The 21,891-nt window shown below is 61.4% G+C and overlaps 1 protein-coding gene across 1 annotated transcript; it reads right to left on the bottom strand.

Moving 5' to 3' along the window:
* Positions 1-240: 240 nt before the first annotated feature.
* Positions 241-21,369, bottom strand: SRRM3 (serine/arginine repetitive matrix 3). Its single transcript, XM_075518393.1, has 14 exons — positions 21,146-21,369; positions 17,822-17,923; positions 13,600-13,734; positions 13,364-13,444; positions 12,912-12,941; positions 12,435-12,503; positions 12,044-12,079; positions 11,220-11,270; positions 11,011-11,115; positions 10,251-10,422; positions 4,084-4,412; positions 3,252-3,479; positions 2,840-2,977; positions 241-457 (listed from the first exon to the last, which is right to left on the bottom strand). The coding sequence occupies exons 1-14, from the start codon at positions 21,367-21,369 to the stop codon at positions 241-243; spliced, it is 1,917 nt and encodes a 638-aa protein (XP_075374508.1).
* Positions 21,370-21,891: the final 522 nt, after the last annotated feature.

The following is a 21,891-nucleotide window of genomic DNA, read 5'->3' as shown; positions in this document are numbered from 1 at the left end:
CCCCCCACCCCATCCCGACCCCCAAAACACCCCGGGGGGGGGGATCACCCCCTCCCAGGGCGATGCAAGGACCTATTTGAGTTTTCGGCCCTCACTTGCCCCCGCCGCCAGGTCCATCCTTAGCAGCCCCCGGCTCTTTTCCACCTCCCCGGTGGTCCCCGTACCCCCAGGGGTGCAGGTGGCATCGAGGGGGGGGCACGGCCGGGATGGCGGGGGGCTGCGGCCGGGGGCCGGGGGGGCTCAGAAGCCGGCACTCTCCGAGCTGCTGCGGCTGTTGTAGCTGGGGCTGCGGCTGGGGCTGCGGGAGCGGCTGGGGGGGCTGCGAGTCCGGCTGCGGCTGCGGCTGGTGCTGTAGCTGTCGTAGCTGCGGCTGCGGCTGCGGCTGTAGGAGTAGGTGCTCAGCGAGCTGGAGGACGAGGGGCTGGGGCGGTAGTAGGGGATGGGACGCTTGCGAGCGCTGCAAATGGAAAAGGGAAACTGAGTCAGGACCCCGGCGGCAGCTCGGGGAGGGGGACCGGCACTGGCTCCCCGGCACGGCCGAGCATCCCCGCAGGGCGGCCGAGCAACCCCGCAGGGTGGCCGGGCTCGGACCGACTGCCTGGTGTCAGGATGTGGCCGCCCAGCATCACCCCCCACCCTCCCTCCCCTTCCTCCTCCCCAGCCCCCCCGGGGTGTTAGTCCTGGATTAGGCAGCGGCGAGGGCAGAAAGTGAGCAGGTTAATGTGGCTTTTGTGTTTCCCAGACACCAAAGATTGAAAGCTGCTGAAAAAGAGACGTTCGGGATTAGCGGGAGGTGAGCTGCGGCCCGCCGGCGCCTGAGGATGAGGAGGGACGTGGGGAGCACGGGGGGCGGCGGGAATGGGGGGACACGGCGGGGCAGCGACGTCTGGAGCCGGCCCCTTGCCCCCTTCTCCCGGCCCAGCGTTAGTGGGACCAAAGAGAGACACCGGCACGGCCCGGAGGCGGCTGGGTGCCGAAGGCATCCTAGAGCGTGAGGAGACACAGAGGGGTCCGGGAGAAAGAGGAGGAGGAAGAGGAAGAGGAGGAAGGGGGGAGGTTACCCTGGGAGCCAGGCTGGCGGCGATGCTCTCCGAGAGGGACCTTGGGATGAAATGGAAAAGGAGAAGTTGGCATCACTGAGACAGGACCACATGGTGATGGACCCCGGGGTGGTGGGGGGTGATGGGGACCAGGGACAGGGTAGGAGGGCAAGGAAAGGCCCTTGGGCTTCTCGCTTGGCAGGTGAGCGGGGCTGGGGGCTTCCCCTGGCTGCCCCCTCCCCGCAGCGTCCTCCAAGCCTGGCAGAAACGGCTCTGCGCCAAGCAGAGCTGGGACTGCCCTCCCCATCCACCCCAGGGCCGGGTGACGGGGCTGGGGGGACGGTGCCTGCAGGGACCTTGGTCCGTGTCCTCCAGCTGGGCCCTGCCACCTTCCTGGGGACATCCCGGCAAAACCCAGCTCGGGGACGGAGCGGGAGGGATGCAAAACCAGCCGGCGGTACCCGGGCTGGGAAACCCTCCTCTGGGCTGGAGCAGCTTTACAGGGCACCCACGGGGGAGGGCTGCAGGGAGCTCCAACCCACCATATGAACGGTATTTCTCCTGTCCCCTCTCCTTACAACTTCAGTCCAGCCCGGGCAAAATAAAGCCCCTCCCAGAGCGAGCCAGAGCTGATTTCTGAAAATCCAGCCTCCTGCACCCCATGGCCCCAACCTCCCAGCTGACAGCAGAAGAGACAAACAGGTCAGGAAGGAGGGAATCTCAGCTGGCCCCCGGTACGGCGGCAGCGCTGCGTGCCGAGGAGGTACTGCGGATGCACGCGCTGTTTCGGCTGGCACTAAACATTGCCTGTCTTACAGCCCAGCATCCTGAGGCAACAGGATGTCAAGGAGGAGAAACCGGCTTTTGGAGGGCAGGGGAGAGACAGGCTCGTGGCCGGATGTCTTGCTGGAATACGCACACGCAGCTTAAAACAAATCCCTGTTTTCATGCCTCAAAATGGGAAGAGATGAGAAGGTTGTAATGTTGGAGGCAGCCTGGTTATCCGTCTGTCTGGGCCAGCTGATTTGCCCAGCCGGTCATCCTCTGGGTTATCTATCTGTCCAGAGTTGCTCATCCATCTGTCCATCCATCCATCCATCCATGCATCCGTCCATCCATCCATCCATCCGTCCGTCCACCCATACGTCTGTCCATCCATCCATCTATTCATCCATCCATCCATCCATACGTCTGTCCATCCATCCATCCATCCATCCATCTATGCATCCGTCCATGCATCCGTCCATCCATCCATCCGTCCATCCATCCGTCCATCCATCCATACATCTGTCCATCCATCCATCCATCCATCCATTCACCCATACGTCTGTCCATCCATACATCCGTCCATCCATGCATCCGTCCATGCATCCATGCATCCATCCATCTGTCCATCCATCCATCCATCTGTCCATCCATCCATCTATCCATCCATACGTCTGTCCATCCATACGTCCACCCATATGTCTGTCCATCCATGCATCCGTCCATCCATCCGTCCATCCATCCATATGTCTGTCCATCCATCCATCCATTCATCCATCCATCCATCCATACGTCTGTCCATCCATCCATCCATCCATCCATCCATCCGTCCATCCATCCTTCCATCCATCCATCCATCCATCCGTCCATCCGTCCGTCCGTCCATCCACCCATCCATCTGTCCACCCATCCGTCCATCCATCCATCCACTCACCCACCCACCCACGCATCCCTCGGGGCTGGCTGGCAGCATTGCTCAGCCCCGGGCCGTGCCAGCGGCCACAGCAGAGGCTTCGCCACGTGCCGGGACCCACCTCGTGATCCTCCTGGGCTCCATGAAGCTGGGGGAGTCACGTCTCCTCTTCCTGATGGGGGAGTAGCTCCTGGAGCGGCGCCGGGCGCGGGCGGGATCGGGGTCACCGTGGCGTGTTCGGGGCTCATTGTCCTTCTCTCTACACCACGAGGAGGAGGAGGAGGAGGAGGAGGAGCATCAGGGTGAGGGCTGGGGTCCCGGGGGGGATGCAGGGACAGCCCATGCACAGCAGCTCCCCACGGGGGTCGCACCCCCACCCAGGGCTGGCGCTTCCAGTGCCACCGGGGACAGCGATGACCCGTAACCCCCTCCCCGAGCCCCACGGGAGCCGGGACCACCCAGAGCCACGGATGCTCTCTGAGCCCATTGCTGGTGCCTGCACCCCCCGCCATGGAGCCCCCCCGGGGGCTGACCTGCTGGCGGGTTTTTTCGGCGAGGGCGAGCAGGAGCGGCTGCGTCCTGCTCTCTTCTCCCGGGAGCGGGAGCGGGACTTGGAGAGGGAGCCGCTGGAGCTCCAGGAGCTGCTGCGCTGGCCGGGGCTGGGCGACGGGCTCTTCCTCCGCTCCGAGGCGTGCCGGGAGTGCTTGGCCGACGACTCCGAGCTGCTGTTGGGCCGGCCCCGGTGGTGCCTCTCCTTCACCCTGCGAAGGCAGATCCCAGCGCCTCCTCGCATCTCGCCTGCCACGGCCGGCAGGACGTCCCCGTGGGAGCCGGGGACCCCAGGTTCCCATGGGGGAGCAGCGGGCGCATCTCCATGACCCCAGCTTTTGGCTGGGCTGCATCCCTGATTATAAAGCATGGGGTGCTCACCCGCTTGGGATCCTGCACCCTGCGGGATGCTGTAACGCCCTGCAGCCGTTCAGGTGCCGCCCTTCGCGCTGGGATAATCCCTCGCAGGGATCACCCTTCCCGCAGTGCACCGGCATCGACCCACTGAGGCTCTTCCCCATCCCCATCTCCGTCCCCATCCCCATCCCCATCCCCATCCCCATCCCCATCTCCGTCCCCGTCCCCATCCCCATCTCCGTCCCCATCCCTATCCCCATCTCCATCCCCATCCCCATCCCCGTCCCCGTCCCCATCTCCATCCCCGTCCCTCGAGCATCCCAACCTGGTCCCCAGAGCTTTGCCTAGATGGAACCGGGGTGCCTGCATGGGGCTGCGCCCCAAATATCAGAGGCCAGGCTTGGTCATCTCCCGTGCCCCGGCAGGGACGGCACGACCCCATCCTGGGGACCCCCTTACTTCTTGGCATGGGCGCCGTGGTTCCTGTCGGGGCCGAGCGGCGGGTGGTAGGGGTGGGAGCCCGCCGAGCCCTCCGAGTCGCTGCTGTAGCCGGCGGGGCTGAGCGGCGGCGGCGGGGGCTCCCGGGGGGCCGGGGGCCGTCCCTTGCTCTGGCCGCGGTGGCGGGGCGGTGGCGAGGCGCTGCGGGAGCGATGCCGGTGGCCGTGCTTGGCCCGCTCCGGCGTGGGCGACCGCGGGCTGCGGGCACCGTGTCGGCCCCCCCGGCCGCATGGGGACGGCGGCTCCGTCCTGCCGTGAGCCCGCGGAGAGGAGGACGCCGAGGCCGGCCTCTGGCAAGGGGGGAGAGAGAGAGAGAGAGAAGGGGGGAAAGGCGGAGGGGGAAGAAGAGAAGAAAGAAGGAGAAAGGGGATTTTAATGGGGGGCGCGGGCCGGGGGCGCGGTTCACAACGTCAACGCACATCGCATAAGGCAGGCTACACAGACGCTACCCTGCACCTTCCTCTCGCCCTCAACAACGTGGGTCATGCAAACCTCCGCATGCAAAACGCCAAAAAAAATAATTAAAATAAAATTAAAAAAAAAAACCCAAAGGAAGGGGTGGGATGGGAGCAAAAAAAAAAAAAGTCCAAGAAACCCCCAAGTCGTCGGGGAGGGAGAGCTCAAAGGGAAAGAAACACCCCCCCGAAAACACCTGGAGCGGGGATAAAGCAAACCCCGGTGCCCGCCCACCCCGACCAAGAAAAGGGAAGGGAAAAGGGGGGTAAAACCCAAACGAAGGGAGGAAAATGGGGGGAAAAAAAGAAAAGATGAGAGGAGGGAAGGTGGGGAGGTGGGGGAGAGTAAATCAGGCTGAGCCGAGGGGAAGGGGTCGAACCAAAGAGGGCTGAAGGTGATGGCGGGGTCTGCTCACACAGAGGCATGCACATATATAGAGAGATATATGTTCGGATATGTGTGGTTTTTATAGATAGTACGGCTTTCAGCTTAAAACAAATCAAGAAACGAGGAGGACGGCACAGAGCGACAATGGAGGGCAAGGCAGGGGGGCGGGGGGCCAGGGGCGAGAAGGCAAAAAGAAACCAAAAAAGAAAGAAGAAAAACCATCCAAATCAAATCAAATCAAATTAAAAAAAAAAAAAACCAAAACCAAACCAAAGCAAAACTTCACAAATGTCCTCATTACTGAGATAAACGAATGTCTCTGAGCTCTTCCTGGGACACGCATTGAGCTGTTAGCTGTGACTCTGCAGGGAACTGCTAAGTCCTCATCAGCACTCAACACAGACTTTGCTTTCTGCTTCCTTTTTTTTTTTTTTCCATTATATGCTTTTTTTTTTTTTTTTTTTTTTAAGTCCCTCTTGGTTAACATCCACTTACCAAAAAAGTGGCATTTCCTCCTTTAGTAGGTAAGGTATGAAGAGAAGGGAAAAGCGGGGCAATATAAGTGCATCATTAGATTCACAAAAATGCAAGAGAGAAAGAAAGAGCGAGAGAAGGAGGAGAGACAGAGACAGAGCCAGAGAGAGGAGAAATAAAACAAACCGACTCACTTCTACCGGGGGGGGACCCTGGGCCACCGCCGTGGCCAAGGCCCCGTGCCGGGCTCTCGCCGAGAGCTGGGGGCTTTGCCTGGCCCTGGGATCCAGCACGCAGCGGCTCCCAAATATCTGAGCTCCTCCGAGCTGCAGCCGCTGCCTGGGTTTTTCCTCCCATCTCTGCAAATGCCGCTAGCCCAAAAAGATGGGTGGAAACGGCTCCTGCACCGCTGGCCACGACCGAGCCGGCAAACCCCGGCTCGGGGGGCCCTGGGGGTCTCCTTCCCCTGGCCGCAGCCCTGCGTGGGTCCCTGAGCATCCCTGGAGGGGTAAATCCTCTGCAGGGCAGTGCCGAGCCCGGCCGAGGGGATCTAACAGGGTTCAGGGGGATCGGGGTGCTGCCGGGATGGTGTCGCTGCGCCCGGGGCTAAGCTGGGGGCCGGTGACCCCAACTCCCCGCTGGCCCGTCACCCCGAATGTGCCCAGTCAGTTAATCCCGGAGGACGAGGTTCTCTCCGCCCGCCCCAGCACCTCCTAAATGCCGCTTTTCTCCCCCAAAAGAGAATGGGGCGAGGCACCAGGGTGGGAGCCTGGGGACCACCACGAAGGAAAAGGATGCGAGGCCACCGCGTCCCCGAGCATCCCGAGGCAGGGGGGTCGCACAAGCCGCTCCGCACCCCACCGGCGGCGTGTCCCCCGTCGCCTCCTTGTCCCCACAGATCAGCCGACCCCTCCGGCCGTACGCCAGCCAGCTGGAGCCAAAACGGGGGGATTTGAGCATCTTTTTTTTAACAATCTGCTGCTGTTGCAATTGCTGCAGCGAGGGGAGAGGCTGGCGGCCACGGCCAGCCCTGCCCACGGCACGCGCTGCCCTGCACGTGCCGAGGGACGCAGACCCCTCCAAGGGGATGCGGCAGCCCTGGAAGGGGGGTTCAGCCGAGCCCAGCCCCGCGTCCAGGCAGGGAAAAACAAAAGCAGAGATGAAGAAGAAGAAGAGGAAGAAGAAGAAGAGAGAAAGAGAGGGGGTTCCTCTTTCCCAGGGTGGCACTTCAGCACCGGCTGGCCATGCCGTGGGCTCGGGCTGCGGGCTGCGGGCTTCCCACCCAAACCCTGGGGCGGGGGCGGAGGGGTCTCCTGCCCAGGCGTGCAGGAAGGCAACAAAAGGAAAAGCATCCCAAATAAATCCAAATCGCAAAGGCCCGGCCCCAAAGGGAAAACACGTGCTGGGGGCTTGCGGGGATGGGACGGCCGGGGTCGGGACGCCGTCCCCTGCCCCTCGGGGACCGTGATGCCCCGGACCTGCCTCTCTCCACAGAGGAAGATTTCAACCTTTCCCCATTGCAGCCCCCCAATATTTTCCCTGGGCTGGGGTTTTTTTTTGTCCGCCACGGCCCGAGGAGGGGCTAAACCCACACATCTCCCCAGACTTCTCATTTCTTGCCCCATCCGTCCACCCCGAAACCCCCCATGCCCAGGACCTGCTGCTGCTCCCACCCGTGGGCTCTGGCCGCCGCCCCTATTTCTTGCTAATTATGTTCGCCTTCGTTACCCGGCCCCTAAGGGGGGACCCAAACAGAGCAGCCGTGCTTGGCCCCTGGATGGAAACGAACACAAAGTCGGAGGGCTGAAAGACACAGAAATGCATTCTACCGACGGCACGAGGAGACGGGGAAGAGAAAAGGGGGGAAGAAAGAAAAAAATATTACGTGGACAGGGCAAAAAAATATAAATAAAGAACATAAGAGAAGAGCATGGCTTTGCAGCTAACTGGGGAAAACCATACAAATAAAAAAAAAAATTATATATAGCCACCAAAAAGAGACAAAATGAAAGAGAGACAGAGAAGGAGAGCGAGAAAGAAAGAGAAAGAAAGTCAGAAAGAAAGAGAAAATAACATTAAATCAAGCTACGGTGCTTTTCAACAGGCTCATCTGCAGAAGTGAACGTGCAGAGGTGGACGAAATACCTACCTTTGCAATTGGCAGTGACAGGAATGCGATAATAAAAAAAGAAAACAATAATCTCCACATTTGGAGGGCAGAATGGGAAAAAGACAAGGACTCTTTAGTACGGCGATCCAGACCCCTCGGCTAATCCCGTTTGCTTTGCTTAGATTTTTCTTAATTATTTTAAAATTGGTCTATTTTTTTTTTAATTTTTCTTTTTTTAAATGGAAAGGTTGTGGCTGGCCGCCGAGCGGGGCGGCTGCGGGGGGGGGTTGCTGGCTGGTGTCTGTAACCCGGCTGCGTTTCGCTCTTAAAAAGTCGCTATATAACATGACAAAGTCCCGGATAACATGCAGGGAAGGCGATGGATGGAGGCGGGACACGGCGAGGGTTGTTGGGTTATGTTGGCCCAAAGAAAACCAGAGAGAAAGAGGGGCCAGAGGGTGCGTGTGGGCGAGGAGGAGGAGGAGAAGGAGAGACCCGTGAGGAAGGCTGGGGAAGGCAGCAGGGATGGATGGAGACGGGACCGGGTATTTAAAAGGGAAGGCAACGCTGCGCAGCACCCTGGGGTACCCCCTCCTCCGGGCGGCTCTGGGGGTGCTGGGGGGGGGGGCACGGCTCACCCAGGGGTCGGCTGAGTCCGGAGCTTTTGGGGGGTCTGCAGGAGGCAGAGGGGGGCCGGGTACTGAGGATGCTCAGCACCCATCCTGCCGGGATGGAGGACGCGGGCGCCCGGGTGCGGAATGGCCGCAGGGTGCTCGGCTTGGGGGGCGGATAACCTCGGCTTGGGGGGCGGATAACCCAGCACCCAACGGCCTCGTCCTGCAACCGCGGAGGAAAACCACCGCCACGGCAGGAGGATCCGGCCGCCAGCCGAGGCAACGGGGCAGTAGCCAATTCAAGGAGGCAAAGGGCAATTTGCTCGCGATATCAAAGCAAGCCTGCTACCTTTGCGGCGTAGAGCTGCTCAGTTATCTTCCCTTTTAAATTCCTTCTTCAAAATATAGAAAATGGAAATACAATGTTCAGCGGTCGTAAATATTTAGAAAACACATCTGCTTTTTTTTTTTTTTTTTTTTTCTTCTCCACATTAACACACACAAAAGCAAAAAATTCTAGAACAACACGACGATGACGGGGGGGGGGGATAAGAGAGATATATATCGTTTGCATTTCTGTACATCACAAGGGAAAAGAAAAGAAATCATGAGAAAGGAAACTAAAACAAGGGGGGGGAAAAAGCACGTTTCATTGCCCGTCCCTCCCCCTCGTCCCTGCTTCTGCTGAGCAAGAAATGGAAGTGTATATTACCGTTTGGGTTTTTTTCAAATGGGAGGCTAAAGAAAAACACAGATGGGATTAAAAAGAAAAAAAAAATAAAAAATAGAAACCAGAGAGAGAAAGAAGAGAGAGAGAGAAAGAGAGAGAAAGTTGTCGGAGAAAAGTCCCACTGGTGCCGGGGAGCCGTGGGAGCTCGGCGGCCTGGGCGATGCTGGGTGCTGGGGGTGGTGGGCAGGGGGAGAGCGGGGCAAGCCGGGTGCCTGGGCGGGTGCTCGGCACCCGAACCCCCCCACGCCCCAGCCAAAACCACAGGAAAGAAGAAAGCAGAGAGTTGCCCAAGAGGCGGGCAGGGTGCTGGGTGCTGCTGGGGGGTGCTGGGTGCTGGGCTGGGGATGGGGAGCCGGGGAGGGCGAAGGGGATGTGAGTATCGGGTGGGGGGCTCCTGGCCCCGTTTTTCGGGGTGCCCCCGGCCCCACAAGTGCTAGGGTGGCAGCATTGGGTGCTTCCAGCCCAGGAGCGTCCCTGCAGCACCTCGCCCGTGGGAATAAAGCCCCCTGGGGCGAGCAGGGACCTGTGTGCCCCCCATTAGTGGGGTCCCCCGGCGTGCTGCCTTCGCTCAGCCCCGCCTCCAGCACCCTGCTAGCCGCAGCGGGCTTCTCGCCACCCTGGCACTGGTTAAACTGGGGCTGGCTCTGGCACTGGTTAAACTGGGGCTGGCTCCCCGGTCCCGCCGGGTCAGGGCTGTGCCCCGCTCAGCGTGGGAGCAGGCCCCTGGATTTCACCGGGACCCCTGGGGCGCTGAGGCAGAGCCGGGGACGCCTGGCTCTGATGTCACCCACCGTGGGGACCCTGAGTTCCTAAAGCCTGAGCACCCAGCACCAAACCCCCTCCAAACCCTAGCCTGGCCTAACCCCAGTCCCCAGACTGGGCACAAACTGGGTGCTGGGGTCCTGAGCGCCGGTGCTGGCACCTTTGCGCTGGGGAGGGTTGGGGCCGGTGGAGAAGCAAGAATTTTCCGGCTTTACCCGTTTCTTGGCTGTTTGGGCTCAATCCACTCCCAGTGAGGTGCTGAGCCCGGCAGTGACCCTGGCTTGCCGAGCCCTCGTCCCCGGGGAGTGACATCCGCAGAGCGATGTGTGGCTTTGCGGGGGGGATGGCCCGTTGGCTGCCCCGATACCTGCCCCAAGGTGACGGGCTGGCTCCCCCAGGGAGACCGCGCACCCAGCGGAAGGCCGACGGGTGCCGGGGGGGGTGCTGCACCCCGCATCCCCCCCGTGTGCCCCAGCTGGGCGAGGGGGCAGCCGGAGCGAGTGGGGAAGGAGGGGAGAGGAGAGCCGGGGTGGGGGGGTCCTGCGGAGGGAGGATGGGAGGGAAGCGAACGGTGATCCAAGAAAAGCCTACGTACATCCGAGGGCTCCGGGAGCGGGGCGCCGTGGCTGTGGCGGCCGTTCTGGGCGCTGCCCTTGTGCCCGTTCTGGTGCGGCGAGGCTGAGCGGCGGGGCGAAGGGGAGGATGGGCTGCGGCTGGAGCGGGCGCTGCTGCCCTTGGGGCCATCCTGCCGGCGCTTGGGGCTTAGCCTGCGGGGCACCGCACCGTGAGCCACTGGCATCCCCGCTGCCCGGAGCCTGGCACGGCATTGCCCTTCGCCCGGCTCCGGTAGGGCTGCCGGCTGCAAGCCCGGGCTGAGATGGCGGGGCATGGTTTGCCGATGCAAGAAATGGTGTGAAAATTGGTGATTTGTGCTTTCTCTAGTTCAAAATTGAAACCTCGACCAGGCACCGTGTTCCCAAACCCCCCCTAGATGCTACAGCACCGTCCTGCTGCCCTTCATCCCCCCGAGGGTCCCCACCCTGGGGACATCTCTGCCCCCTGCCTTCCTTCCCTCCATCCCCAAGGCTCCCCATCGTGGGGACACCTCTGCCACCCACCTCCGTGCCCTCCATCCCATAAGGGTCCCCATCCTGGGGCCATCTCTGCCACCTGCCTCCCCAGCCTCCATCCCCAAAGGTCCCCATCGTGGGGACGCCGCTGCCACCCGCCTCCGTGCCCTCCATCCCATAAGGGTCCCCACCATGGGGACACTTCTGCCACCTTCCTCCTCGCCCCCTGAAACGGAGGCTGGGGGGCCGCTGGCGACGGGGGCGAGGGTCCCGGGCTGCTCCTACCTGCTGGGGGATTTGGAGCCGCTGTCGTCGGAGGAGAGCGAGGCGCTGTGGGAGCTGCAGGAGCTGCGCCGGTGCGAGCGCCAGGCCGGGGACTCGCTGCGGGACCTGCGGAGAGGGCGGCCGGGGGGCCGAGGGGCAGGCTGAGCTGCCGCTGAGGGGCACGCAGGGGGGCACGCTGCCCCGCTCCCCCCGCCATCCCGGCCCCTCACCTCTTGCGCTCTTTGTTTTTCTCTTTCCGTTTGCTCTTGGGGCTCCGGGACCTGCGGGAAGAGCCACAAGCTGAAGAGACCGGAGACTTCCCCAGACCCCCCCGAGCCACCAAGGCTGCAGGAGGAGCGATGGGGAGGACCTGCCTGGAGCTGGGCTCCACAAAGCTTCAAACTGTGGTGGGGGTCCCGGCTGGCTTTGGGGCGACCGTGGGGGCCACGTGCCTGTCGGCGCGGCCGGGCGGGAGGGGGTGGCAGCGGGAAGGGGGGGACCGGCTCTGTTCGGCATCCACAGGGCTTGGGCCTGTTGTCACCCCTCCGCTAACCTCGCCCTGCGTCAGCCTCCTCTGAGCCCCTCTGCCCGCCCGGGCACCCTTTGCCTGTTTTTTACTTCTTTCACCCTAAAACAGCCGTGTTGGCAGAGGGCATCCGCAGAGCGGGGCACACCCAGGGCTTGCCCTGGCCACGGCTGCCCAGTGTCACCCCTTCTCCCCTGGGGGACATCTGGGGCCGTGTGGGACCCTGTAGGCACCCGGAGTGGCACCACACCACCTCCAAGAGCAAGGGATGCCCAGCGGTGCCCGTCCGTGGGGTGAGGGGGACACTCACCAGGCGAGGGATGGACAGATGGACAGTGGGTGATGGCAGCCCATGCTCACACCCACCATGCCCAACGGGTTCATCCCCTGCCTGGTGGCATGGAGTCTGTCCCCATGGGCAGAGGGGATGGGGACAGCCAGAGGGCAGGGGAGGGGGGTCCCCGATGGGGGACACTGGCAGCCAGTGCTGACGGCAGTGGGGTGGCTCCCGGCAGCCGTCGCTCTCACCTGTGTCTTCTCTTCTTCCGTGACCCCGACTCAGACCTGAGGGATGAAGAGGAGGCAAAGATGAAGGAGACAAGCTGAGCCAGCCAGCAGGGCCCGAAGGCCGGGCAGCCTCAGGGGATGGGGACAAGGGCAGGGGGGTGGCCCTGAGATGGGCTGCTGGATGGGGCAGGTGACAGTTGCTGTGAGGAGGTGATGGCCCCATGAAAAGCCATCAGCATCCATCCCTGTCCATGCCTCCATCCTGCCCCAGCCCAAGGGCCTGGCTAGCTGCCAACCAGCCCTGCTGTCCCCAACCAGCCCCACTGTCCCCAACCAGCCCCACTGTCCCCAACCAGCTCCGCTGTCCCCAACCAGTCCTGCTGTCCCCAACCCGACGTGGTGTCCATCCTACCTGTCGCGTCTGTGTTTCTTTCCAGTCTTCTTTTTCTTCTCCTTGCGGATGGGTGAAGAGCTGTCGCAGCTGGGAGGGTGGAAAAAAAAGTGGGTGCCCTTGAGGGTGGAGCAAGGGACCTCCCAGCCCCATCCCTGTGGCCCAGGGGAGCCCCACTGCCCCCCAGCTCCCTGCTCCCCCTGGACCACCCATGGGATGCACGAACATCGCATGGCAATTATTTCCTGGGGGGATTTGGGGTGGGGGATAGAAAGGGGCTTTTAGCAGGACTCAAACTGCCTTCGGTGCTGGAGCGCCCAAATCCCACTGGGTCCCATTGCCACCTCGTGGGCTCCGCAGCCTCCGGCATGAGACAGGGTGGCCAATTCCCGCTGGGATTTCAGAAGGGGACAGTGGGTGGCAGAGGCCAGCCTGTGCCCGGTGACCCTGCACGCCCGGCGGGGACCCCGCAGCCCACGCAGCCCGGCGGGCACTCACCTGCGCTCCGAGCCGGGTTTCCTCTTTTTGCTGCCGTGGGGAAGGCAGAGAAGGAAGGGACATTAGGGATAGCGTCCTGCCCAGCCAGCCAGCACTAACCGGGGAGGGGACCAGCGGGTGGACGGAGCCAGACCCTTCAGGGAGGCAAATCCTGCCCGGTGCTGTGCCCTGCGGCAGCCAGCTCCTTCCCAGCACGGACCGGGCAAGGTCCCACCAGCGTGTGCAGTCGGGTGGGCTGGTGGTGCGTCCCACGGCGCTGTGCGTGTGTGCACACGCGTGCGTGTGTTGCACCACCGGTGCGTGCAGATGCGTTGCACCTCTTGAGGGTGCACGTTTGAGGGTGAGCTGCCCCCCAAAGTGGGGAGACTTGCCCCACTGGAGCCTGGGGAAGGGGTGAGCCTCCCGGGAAAGGGGACAGTGTGGGGACAGCACAGGGACAGCCGGGGACTCACCGGCTCCGGCGGTGACCTGATTTCTTTTTCTTTTTCTTCTTGGGTGGAGGAGAGGTGGAGCTGCTCGAGCGTCTTTTCAGCCTGCGAGGAGAAGGCAGACGGGGTCAGGGGCAGAAGGGATGGCTACCCGGGGTCTCCTGGCCTCCGTGTCCCCCAGTGGGGACCTGGCAGGCAGGGAGATGTCCCCCCCTGTGCACATCCGCTCCCCAAAATCCCTGCTAGGGTTCCAGCCAGACCTGTACTCGCGGTGGCCGCTGTCCTCGCGGTAGCACTCGGCCGAGCAGTCGCACTGCAGCAGGCAGCCCTCGCCGTAGTCAGGGTACTCTGCCGCGTACTCCTCCCCGTCTGCCCCGTGATGGTTCTCTATCACGCTGTTGAAGGAGGAAGCGCAGGATTAATTCGGGGCTCCCTGTTCCCCATTTCCCACTGGAGCGGCTGGGGGGAAGCCTGGGGTAGCCCCGGTGCAGCTGCAGGAGCTGGGGGACATCCCCTCTGCCACAGCATCCCCAGGGGACCTTGGTCACATCACTTGAGGTCCACACGCAGCAAACCCCCGCGATGTCACCGTATGGTGGGGGTCTTCTCGGGGTCTTCCTGGGGCTCCTGTCCCTGCAGCAAATCCTTGCCAGGCTGGCACAGGGACACCGTGGGCCTTGGGTCACCATCTCCTCGCAGGGTTCAGCCCTGGCATCATTCGGAGCCCCTTTTGGCACTGCCCAAGTGCCGGGGCTGAGCGGGGGGCTGAGGTCAGCCCAGGTAGGTGGTGGGGCCGGATTAGGGTGAGAGGAGCTGGCAGGAGGCTCGGGGGATTCGGGGGATTATCCGCCTGCCGGTAGGAGCTGCCCGGGATGATCCGGGTTTTCAGGCTGGCGTCCCAGGTGCCGCCGGCTCGGCACCGGAGCTTCAGACAGGTGATGGGTGATGTGTCCCCTGGGCCAGCCACGATGGGGTGGGGCGACGTCAGGCCTGAAGCCACCAGGGTCTCCTCTCCCTCCTGAAGAACTTCGTCAGCATTAATTTTTCCCGCTGCCATGGAAACCGGCGGGAGGTTGCCATTGACTACCGGGGCTGCGGGCAGGGCTCGGCAGAGGCCTGGCAGCTGGACCGGGCAGGCAGGAGGGACCCAGCAGTCCCCTGCCCAGCCTCTCCCTGCCACCCCACACCTCCCCGGTTCTCCTCTGCCATCAGCCCCAGGAGCAGCATCAAACCCCCGGGGGCCTCTCGTTTGTTCTCGGGGGATGTAGGACATCTCACCCCAGGAGGGACACGGCCATCCAGGTGGTCTGGAGGGATCCATAGCCTGGAGGGTGTCCAGCATCACACCAGCCCGGGTGCTTGCTTCCCAAGGGAGATTTGCCCTCAGAAACCGATGTGGGCTCCTCCGCCCCTCCCAGCCTGGAGGTGCGTGGCCAGGGACGCTGGTGGAGAAGCGCAGCCCCTGCGGCACCGGTCCCTTGGCAGCCCGGCCAGCGCCTCCGGCCAAGCAAAGGGATGCTCCCAGCCCCAGACCGTAGATCCAAGAGCAGCACGTGTTGGCGTCCCTGGCCACAGGCAGGCCCTGGGCTGTTTAACCCAATTAAAAATGGTTTGGACCAAAACTAGAAGCAAGGCATCCTCCTCCTGACCGCGGATGATCACTCAAGCGGGTCTCAGGCTCCCTTCTGCACTGCAGCCATGGCTTTCTGGGTCCTCTCCAAGTGATTCCTGCTCTGGCCATGCCCCAAGGGCAGGAACGGCCTTTCAACCACCCACCCAACCGTGGGAAGGGGGAGAAAAGAGGAAAAGAGAGGAGCGAGCCGGGATAATTCCCTGTCGGACTCCCTGCTCCGTGAGCGGGCAGTGCTCCACGCCAGAGCCTGCTGCCAGCACCTCACCCATTAGCTGTGCTCAGCGGCTCAAGACAGGCTTGTGCTGCCCCAATTATCCCTCCCCGCCCAACACACGCTCGCGTTTGTTTTCAATCCCACCAGCCTGTCTGTCAAGCAGTTACTCCTTGGGGACCGGGCTGTATCGCCGGGCTGTGCAGGCACAGACAGGAGCTGGAAGAGCATAGAGAGCAAGCCAGGGACTCAGGTGGTCACGGCTCTGGTTTGGTGCCTCAGTTTCCCCTGGGGAGTTTTGCAGATGATGTTGAGCTTTCACATCTGCTTTGAAACAAGAGCAGCTGGTTCAGACTCATAGTCCTGGCAGCCAAAGACCAAGCTGTAAAAGTCCAGAGAGGTGCTGGAGCAGGACCAGCCCACGAGATGTTTTGCTGTGTACTCTCCCAGCCACCACAGGGGCTGGGGCTCTTTATTTAAAGTTTAACTCCCTTGTCCAGCCTCTTCAACCAGCGCAGACCTTTTGCACCCAGGACTTCCTTTGGTAGAGACTTCAGCAGCTCAGGTCCCCGCTGCATGAGGACTCACCTCCTTCGGACCCAGCTCCTACCCGCCTCCTCCAAGCGCCTCCGGCTTTGCTCTCCTCCGAGCAATCCTTTGCTTTGAGACTGCTCCTTCCAGCTCAGCACTATTATTCATAGCCCCTGGGCTAATCTTTAATGATTACCCTTCGTATTGCAAAAGCGAGCCGGTAAAGGTGACAGCTAGGGCTGCCTGGGTAACCTTAATGCACCTCTGGCTTCCCCGTGTGCGCCAGCCCTAATGAGCCTGCCGGGGAAGATGCCCGGGCGATGACTCGTGCCCCCATGGGCAAAGGCCACTTGTTAACATATCAGGCTTGATGCTCGGTGACCTGGGCAGGTTGGTTTTCCCCATCCCTTGGTTTTTCCTGCCTGGAGGAGGATCCTGGATACTTTGGGCTGCCCCAGGGCCGTGCACCCCATCCTGGGCTGGGCACAGCCGAGCTGTGTCCCTGCGTGCCGGTGGAGCAGCAGGAGGGAGGCTCTCCCCACCGCCACGGCTTCCCTACCTCCCCCCTCGCCCTGATTTCCTGACCCTAATGAAGCATTAATATTCAGTGAACCTGCAGCATCTATTCCTGTCCCAAGTGACCTGGTTTCCAGGCTGATGGATGGTGCACGCCGGGCCAGCCACGCTGCCTGGGCCATTAAGCATCGCACAGATAAATCATCATCGAGCCAGGGCGGGCTCTTGCGAGGCTGGGGACAGTCCTGTGCAGGGCAGGAGGAGCGAGTGGCACATCCCCAGCAGGAGCTGTGCTGCTTTGGACACCTAACCTGAACCCCAGGCCCCCCAGGGACCAGGCAGCGTGGGGCACGATTAGGAGGCAGAGGCACGGGGCAGGAGCTCCTTGGAGAAGCTTCTTCCGTGGGGTCACACCAGCCTGAAGGAGACACAGGCTCTGGGTCCACCCAGGTGAGAAGCAGGCTCGAGCCCTGCCTATCCAGCCTGGGCCCCTTGCAACAGAAATTATTGTTACTATTACTAATGATTATTATTGCTAACACTAATATTTCTAGGATTACAGAACAGCAGCCAGCCTGCCAAACCATTGCCAGCCGAGCTGAGCTACCCCAGCTTCACACCCAGAGACAGGAGGACTGTTCTGCATTACGGAGTTAAGAGCAAGGACTGGAAAGCGGTGCCCTCGCCTGGCTGGAGGCAGAAGCTGCGATTTCAGCCCCGGGGAGAGCAGGAGACGTGTGGCAGAGGCAGGCAGAGGTGAGGCACTGCAAACCTGCAGCTTGGTCTCTGCCGCTGGCTGGTGGGGTGAGCCAAGCATCGAGACCTTCTGTGCTTTGGTTGCATCATCTGTGACAGCAGCATTGCAACGCTGAGCTCTCTGTACAGCACTCTGAGGTCTCCAAAAGACCAGTGCAGGATAACCTCTAACCTTTCCAGAGGTAGGATCCTGCTTCAGAGAGGCAAACGCTGCCTCCAACCGACCAACCGAGCAACCAATCATCCAACCAACCGATCATCCAACCAACCGATCATCCAACCAACCGATCATCCAACCATCCATCCAACCAACCATCCAACCAACCGATCATCCAACCAACCGATCATCCAACCAACCGATCATCCAACCAACCGGTCATCCAACCAACCATCCAACCAATCATCCAACCAACCGATCCTCCAACCAACCAACCATCCAACCAACCAACAACCAACCATCCATCCAACCAACCGATCATCCAACCAACCGATCATCCAACCAACCGATCATCCAACCAACCAACCATCAACCAACCAACCATCAACCAACCAACCATCAACCAACCAACCATCCAACCAACCATCAACCAACCGTCCAACCAAATAACCAATGATCCAAACAACCACCCATCCATCCCTCCAACCCTATATACCCTCTCCATGTCTAGCCATCTATCCAACCATCCCTATATATATACCCTCTCTGTATCAATCCACCCATCCATCCACCCACACACCCATCCATCGACACTCGGAGGCAACCTGGGATGTGCCTCTCTGGGATGAGGGACAGACAGGATGCACAGACGGGCCGACTCGGAGCTGCCTCACTTACATTTGGCGCCCATGCTGGTCCTCCCTGGTGAGCACGCCTTCCTTCTCCATCAGCATTTGCCGAAAAGTCCCCACTTTCTGTCGGATCTCCTCTTCAGAGTACCTGGATGGGCAAAGATTCGGTCAGGGCTGCCGTGGCTGGAGAGTGGGCTCCCCAGGGACCTGCTGAGGACCTCCATACCTTTGGGAGTGACAGGTGGCCCACGAGGCCAGTCAGAAGGAGAGGTGGCATGGTGATGGTCATCAGGGCCTGGAGGAGAGCAGGTCCCTCCACATGGTCCCCTGCCACCACCCTCCATGCCCTCCTCTCTCCTGCCTGCCCCTCCCAGCAGTGCTTGACAGAGGAATGGACATCAGGAAGGGGTAAAAGAAGAGGGTGACCATGGGGTTGCCATTTCCCCCCACTGCCTCAGGTTTTGGGGCACATCTCCGCTGAACCCCCTCGGCAGTGCCAGCATCGCAGCCAGCGAGGCCAGGGTTCATGCCAGGCCACTCTGTCCCATCACGAGCCTCTCTCGCTCGTCTCCGTGCTGCACCGGGGCCCCGGCAGCCGAGCCAGCTCTGCGCTAACGCTGAACGCTGACTCAGGCCGCTGCAGGGTTATTAACGAGAGACACTAATCACTTTGTCCCTGGCATCTGAGAACAAGCCGCAGCAAACCACAGTGCTCCAGCCGTCCCCGAGGTGTCCCCAGGGAGGGACAGGTGACAGCCCTGGGAGACGGTCCTATGCCACATCCCGTGGCTGCACAAGGGCACCCGAGCATTCCTCTCAACCAAAATCATCCAAACGGAGGGATGCGGCGGAGGGACCCCCCGTGCTCTCGGCATTGTCCCTGTGGCAGGGCAAAGGGAGAGGGACCCCGTGTCACCACCACGCTGCCACCCGGGGAGGGAAGGGGTCGGGTTCTGTGTATGTCCCCGTCCTCACCCACCCCATCTACAGGGACCGCTCGTGGCGCAGCCTCGCCATCACGTCCCATCAGCATCACCGCTAACGAGCCCAGAAAACTGGGTGTCACAGCCTGGCTTAGCGCTGCGGTCCCCGAGGCTGGCACCTCACAGAGCCCACGCTGGGGACGGTGATGTCCCTCGCAGCGCCGTGGGTGCCCCGGGTGCCCTTGGGTGCCCCTGGGTGCAGAGGGGCACACGGCAGCACCCACCCCCCCTGCAGTGCCCATGAAAGGGAACAGCGAGGACAGAGGAATTAATATTAACGAGCTCATTTGCACTGAAAGGCTCTCATTAATTCCCCAGCCAGCAAGGACTCCTGTGCAGCAGGAGGGCAGCTAACCAGGCATGGAGGCAGTCCCAGCCGCTTCCCCTCGCCTTGCACCCTGCCTGGACACGGGGGGGGGGTCCCGAAAACAGGGCAGCACCCCCAAATGCTGCTCTGCACCATACCCTCGCCACCGGTGCAGCCAGCCGGGCAGAGCGTGGCCGTCCCATGAGGATGGAGTCACCGGTCCCGGCCATCCCACAGGGCATCAGCCGGCCGGCGGCAGCAGGAAGATGTCTGCCCGAGAAGATGAGCATTTGCTGCAGCGTATTACGAACATGACTGATGCTCTCAGAGAGGGGACGTGAGGCCAAACAGGAGGTGACAGATGGGCCACCGCGGCTGGGCCGTTAGCAAATCTGCGGGGGACGAGGCCGAGGCAAGGAACCCCCCCTGCACCCTGCAATCCTGTGATGGAGGCAGGAGCACCCCGCCAGACCCTTCCCTCCTGCACCCCCTGGCGCTGCTTATAACCCCGTTGGAGGGATTTTGGTTTTGCATTTAACACATAGAATGGGTTCGGGAAAGAAAGAAAAATCGCTGATGCTTCTTTTCCGCAAAAGAAATCCAGCCTGCGGGCAGGGAATAACGGCGCAGTCAGCCCTGAGCGAGCAGCAGCCGGGTGCAGCGCAGGCAGGAGGAGCCATCCGCGTTTAAGGAAACAAGGGAGCGCTTAAATCCCCGCAAAACCTCCTCTGCTGTCACGCCCGTTCATCCCGGCGGCCCTGCCCTTGCCAATAACTCCCCCCAGGCCGTGGACAGGACGTGGCCCCCGGCCCAGGCAGAAACCTCAGGGGTGCAAAGCGCTTCCCATGCAACCCCGCCGGAGAGCCCTGTGCGGAGGGGAAGAGCAGGCGGAGGATTAACCAGGTGGACCAAGATTATTACTGTAATTATATTATCATTTTGGTGTATCGCCGTCATCATCGTTATTAATAGCCTTAATAATAATAATAGCAAAGGCAATTATAGCAATAACAACAATACCGATTGCAATATTGCTATTACCCATCGCAGTAATGATACTACCAGTAGTAAGATCCCTAGTAGGGCGCAGGAACCCGACAAGAGGCTCTGGGCTCCCCAAGGCGCCAGGTCAGCCTTATTTATTTCCATAACGACAAATTAGGCACAATCATTATTCCAGTCTGTGTGAGACAATTTAATTCTAGGTCACGCTTGCACTCTTAATGAAAGCCTTGGCGAAGCCTTCCCTCAATCCATTTTCCTTCTCCCCAGCTGATACCAGTCCCCGTCTACCCACATGTGCTGAAGAATTTGCTCCATCCATCAGGTTTTAGCAAGTTGTCAGTGGGATCAGGCTGTTTGGCTGGTGCCGGAGCTCTGGGGCAGCCAGCAGCATGGCTATGGGTCCGGCAGGGATGGGGGTCTCCTCACCGGCCCTCCAGCCCCTCCTGCCCACCCAGGCAGGGATGCTCTCCAGCCCCTCGGGCTTCCCCCCAGCCCTTTGCTTCCCCAAGGCAGAGCAAAGGCTGGGGAGCAGCGCATGGCGCACAGCCAGGGGCACGGCAGGACGGGGGGGATCCTCTCACCCCAAAACTGGGGGGAGAGAAGGAAGGCAGGACAAACGGAAGCACCAAAACAGCCTTGCCTGGGACTAAACCCCAGCTCTCTTTCATCTCCCCAACACAAGAGACAGAGAAGGACCATCTCCCACCCCAGGCACGTGGAGCATGGGCCAGGCAGCACTGATGGCTGCCTCCTTCCTGCCTCTACTTTCCTGGCACAAGGAGCTGGGAGCCCAGATTTCCAAGCAGAGGGGCCGGAGCAAGCCTCCAACGTGTGTGTGGATGCAATCCTAGGTCCACGTTTCTTGGAGGCATTTAGTTTCACAAACCAACCCACCAGTTCACCCCAAAGCTGTCCGATACACCCAAAACTGGATTTACTTCCAGCTGGGGACATTTGCCATGTTAAGGTATTTTTTTAGGGAGGAAAAAGGGGGACAACAAGGTACAAGTGGGCCAAAAGGATCCTAAGCCACGGGGGTCCACCTCCAGCCCAGCCCCGAGCCCCCGCCACTCACCCCTGCTCCTCCATCATCTCCTGCAGCTCCATGCACTTCAGCTCCACACGCCGCTTGCGCTCGTGGTCCAGGATTTCCCGGTGAGCCTTCTTCACCAGGTTGGGCTCCACCAGCCGCACCTCCTCCTCACCCTTGTGCCACGTACCCGAGGCACCAGGCTGCGAGAAGCCATTGGAGGCTTCCTGCGGCGAAGGCACGTCGGCCCCGTTGTTGTAGAGAGCCATGCCGACGTGGGTGGCCTTGCCGCCGGCAGCACCTGGGAAGAAGAGAAAGAGTTGGGGGTCAGTCCCTGCCCTGTCCTCTCACCCCGCGATGGCGAGGGGACCCCGCCAGGACCTGAAGGCAAAATTTGTCTCAAAAGAGGTGCGGGCACACAGGTTGATGGGGACAGCGACTGAGAGATCTGGGTCTTCTGCCAGCGCCCTTCCTGCCCCTTGCCTCAGTTTCCCCATCTGCAAAGCAAGGCTGGGGCTATTCCCATCACCATGCCATGAGGGCTGGCTCGTGGGAAAGAGAGGAGGGTGCAAAGCCTCCGGGGAAAGCCTGGCAAAGCGTGGGTCTGTGGTGCCCGGAGCCATACGGTAGCAGCAGGACGGGTGGGCAGGGGTCCCTCTGAGGCCCATGGACCCCGCTGTCAGCAGCACAGGTGCAAAGCAGGGACAGGCATCCATCCTCACAGCCCTCTGGGGACACCCCCGGGCACCGTCCCCAGCCAGCAAGGGGCTGGACCCGAAGACCCTGGATAG

The sequence above is a fragment of the Mycteria americana genome, chromosome 15 (assembly GCF_035582795.1).
Source record: "Mycteria americana isolate JAX WOST 10 ecotype Jacksonville Zoo and Gardens chromosome 15, USCA_MyAme_1.0, whole genome shotgun sequence".
Lineage (NCBI taxonomy): Eukaryota > Metazoa > Chordata > Aves > Ciconiiformes > Ciconiidae > Mycteria > Mycteria americana.
This window is presented reverse-complemented; position numbering and strand designations above follow the sequence as displayed.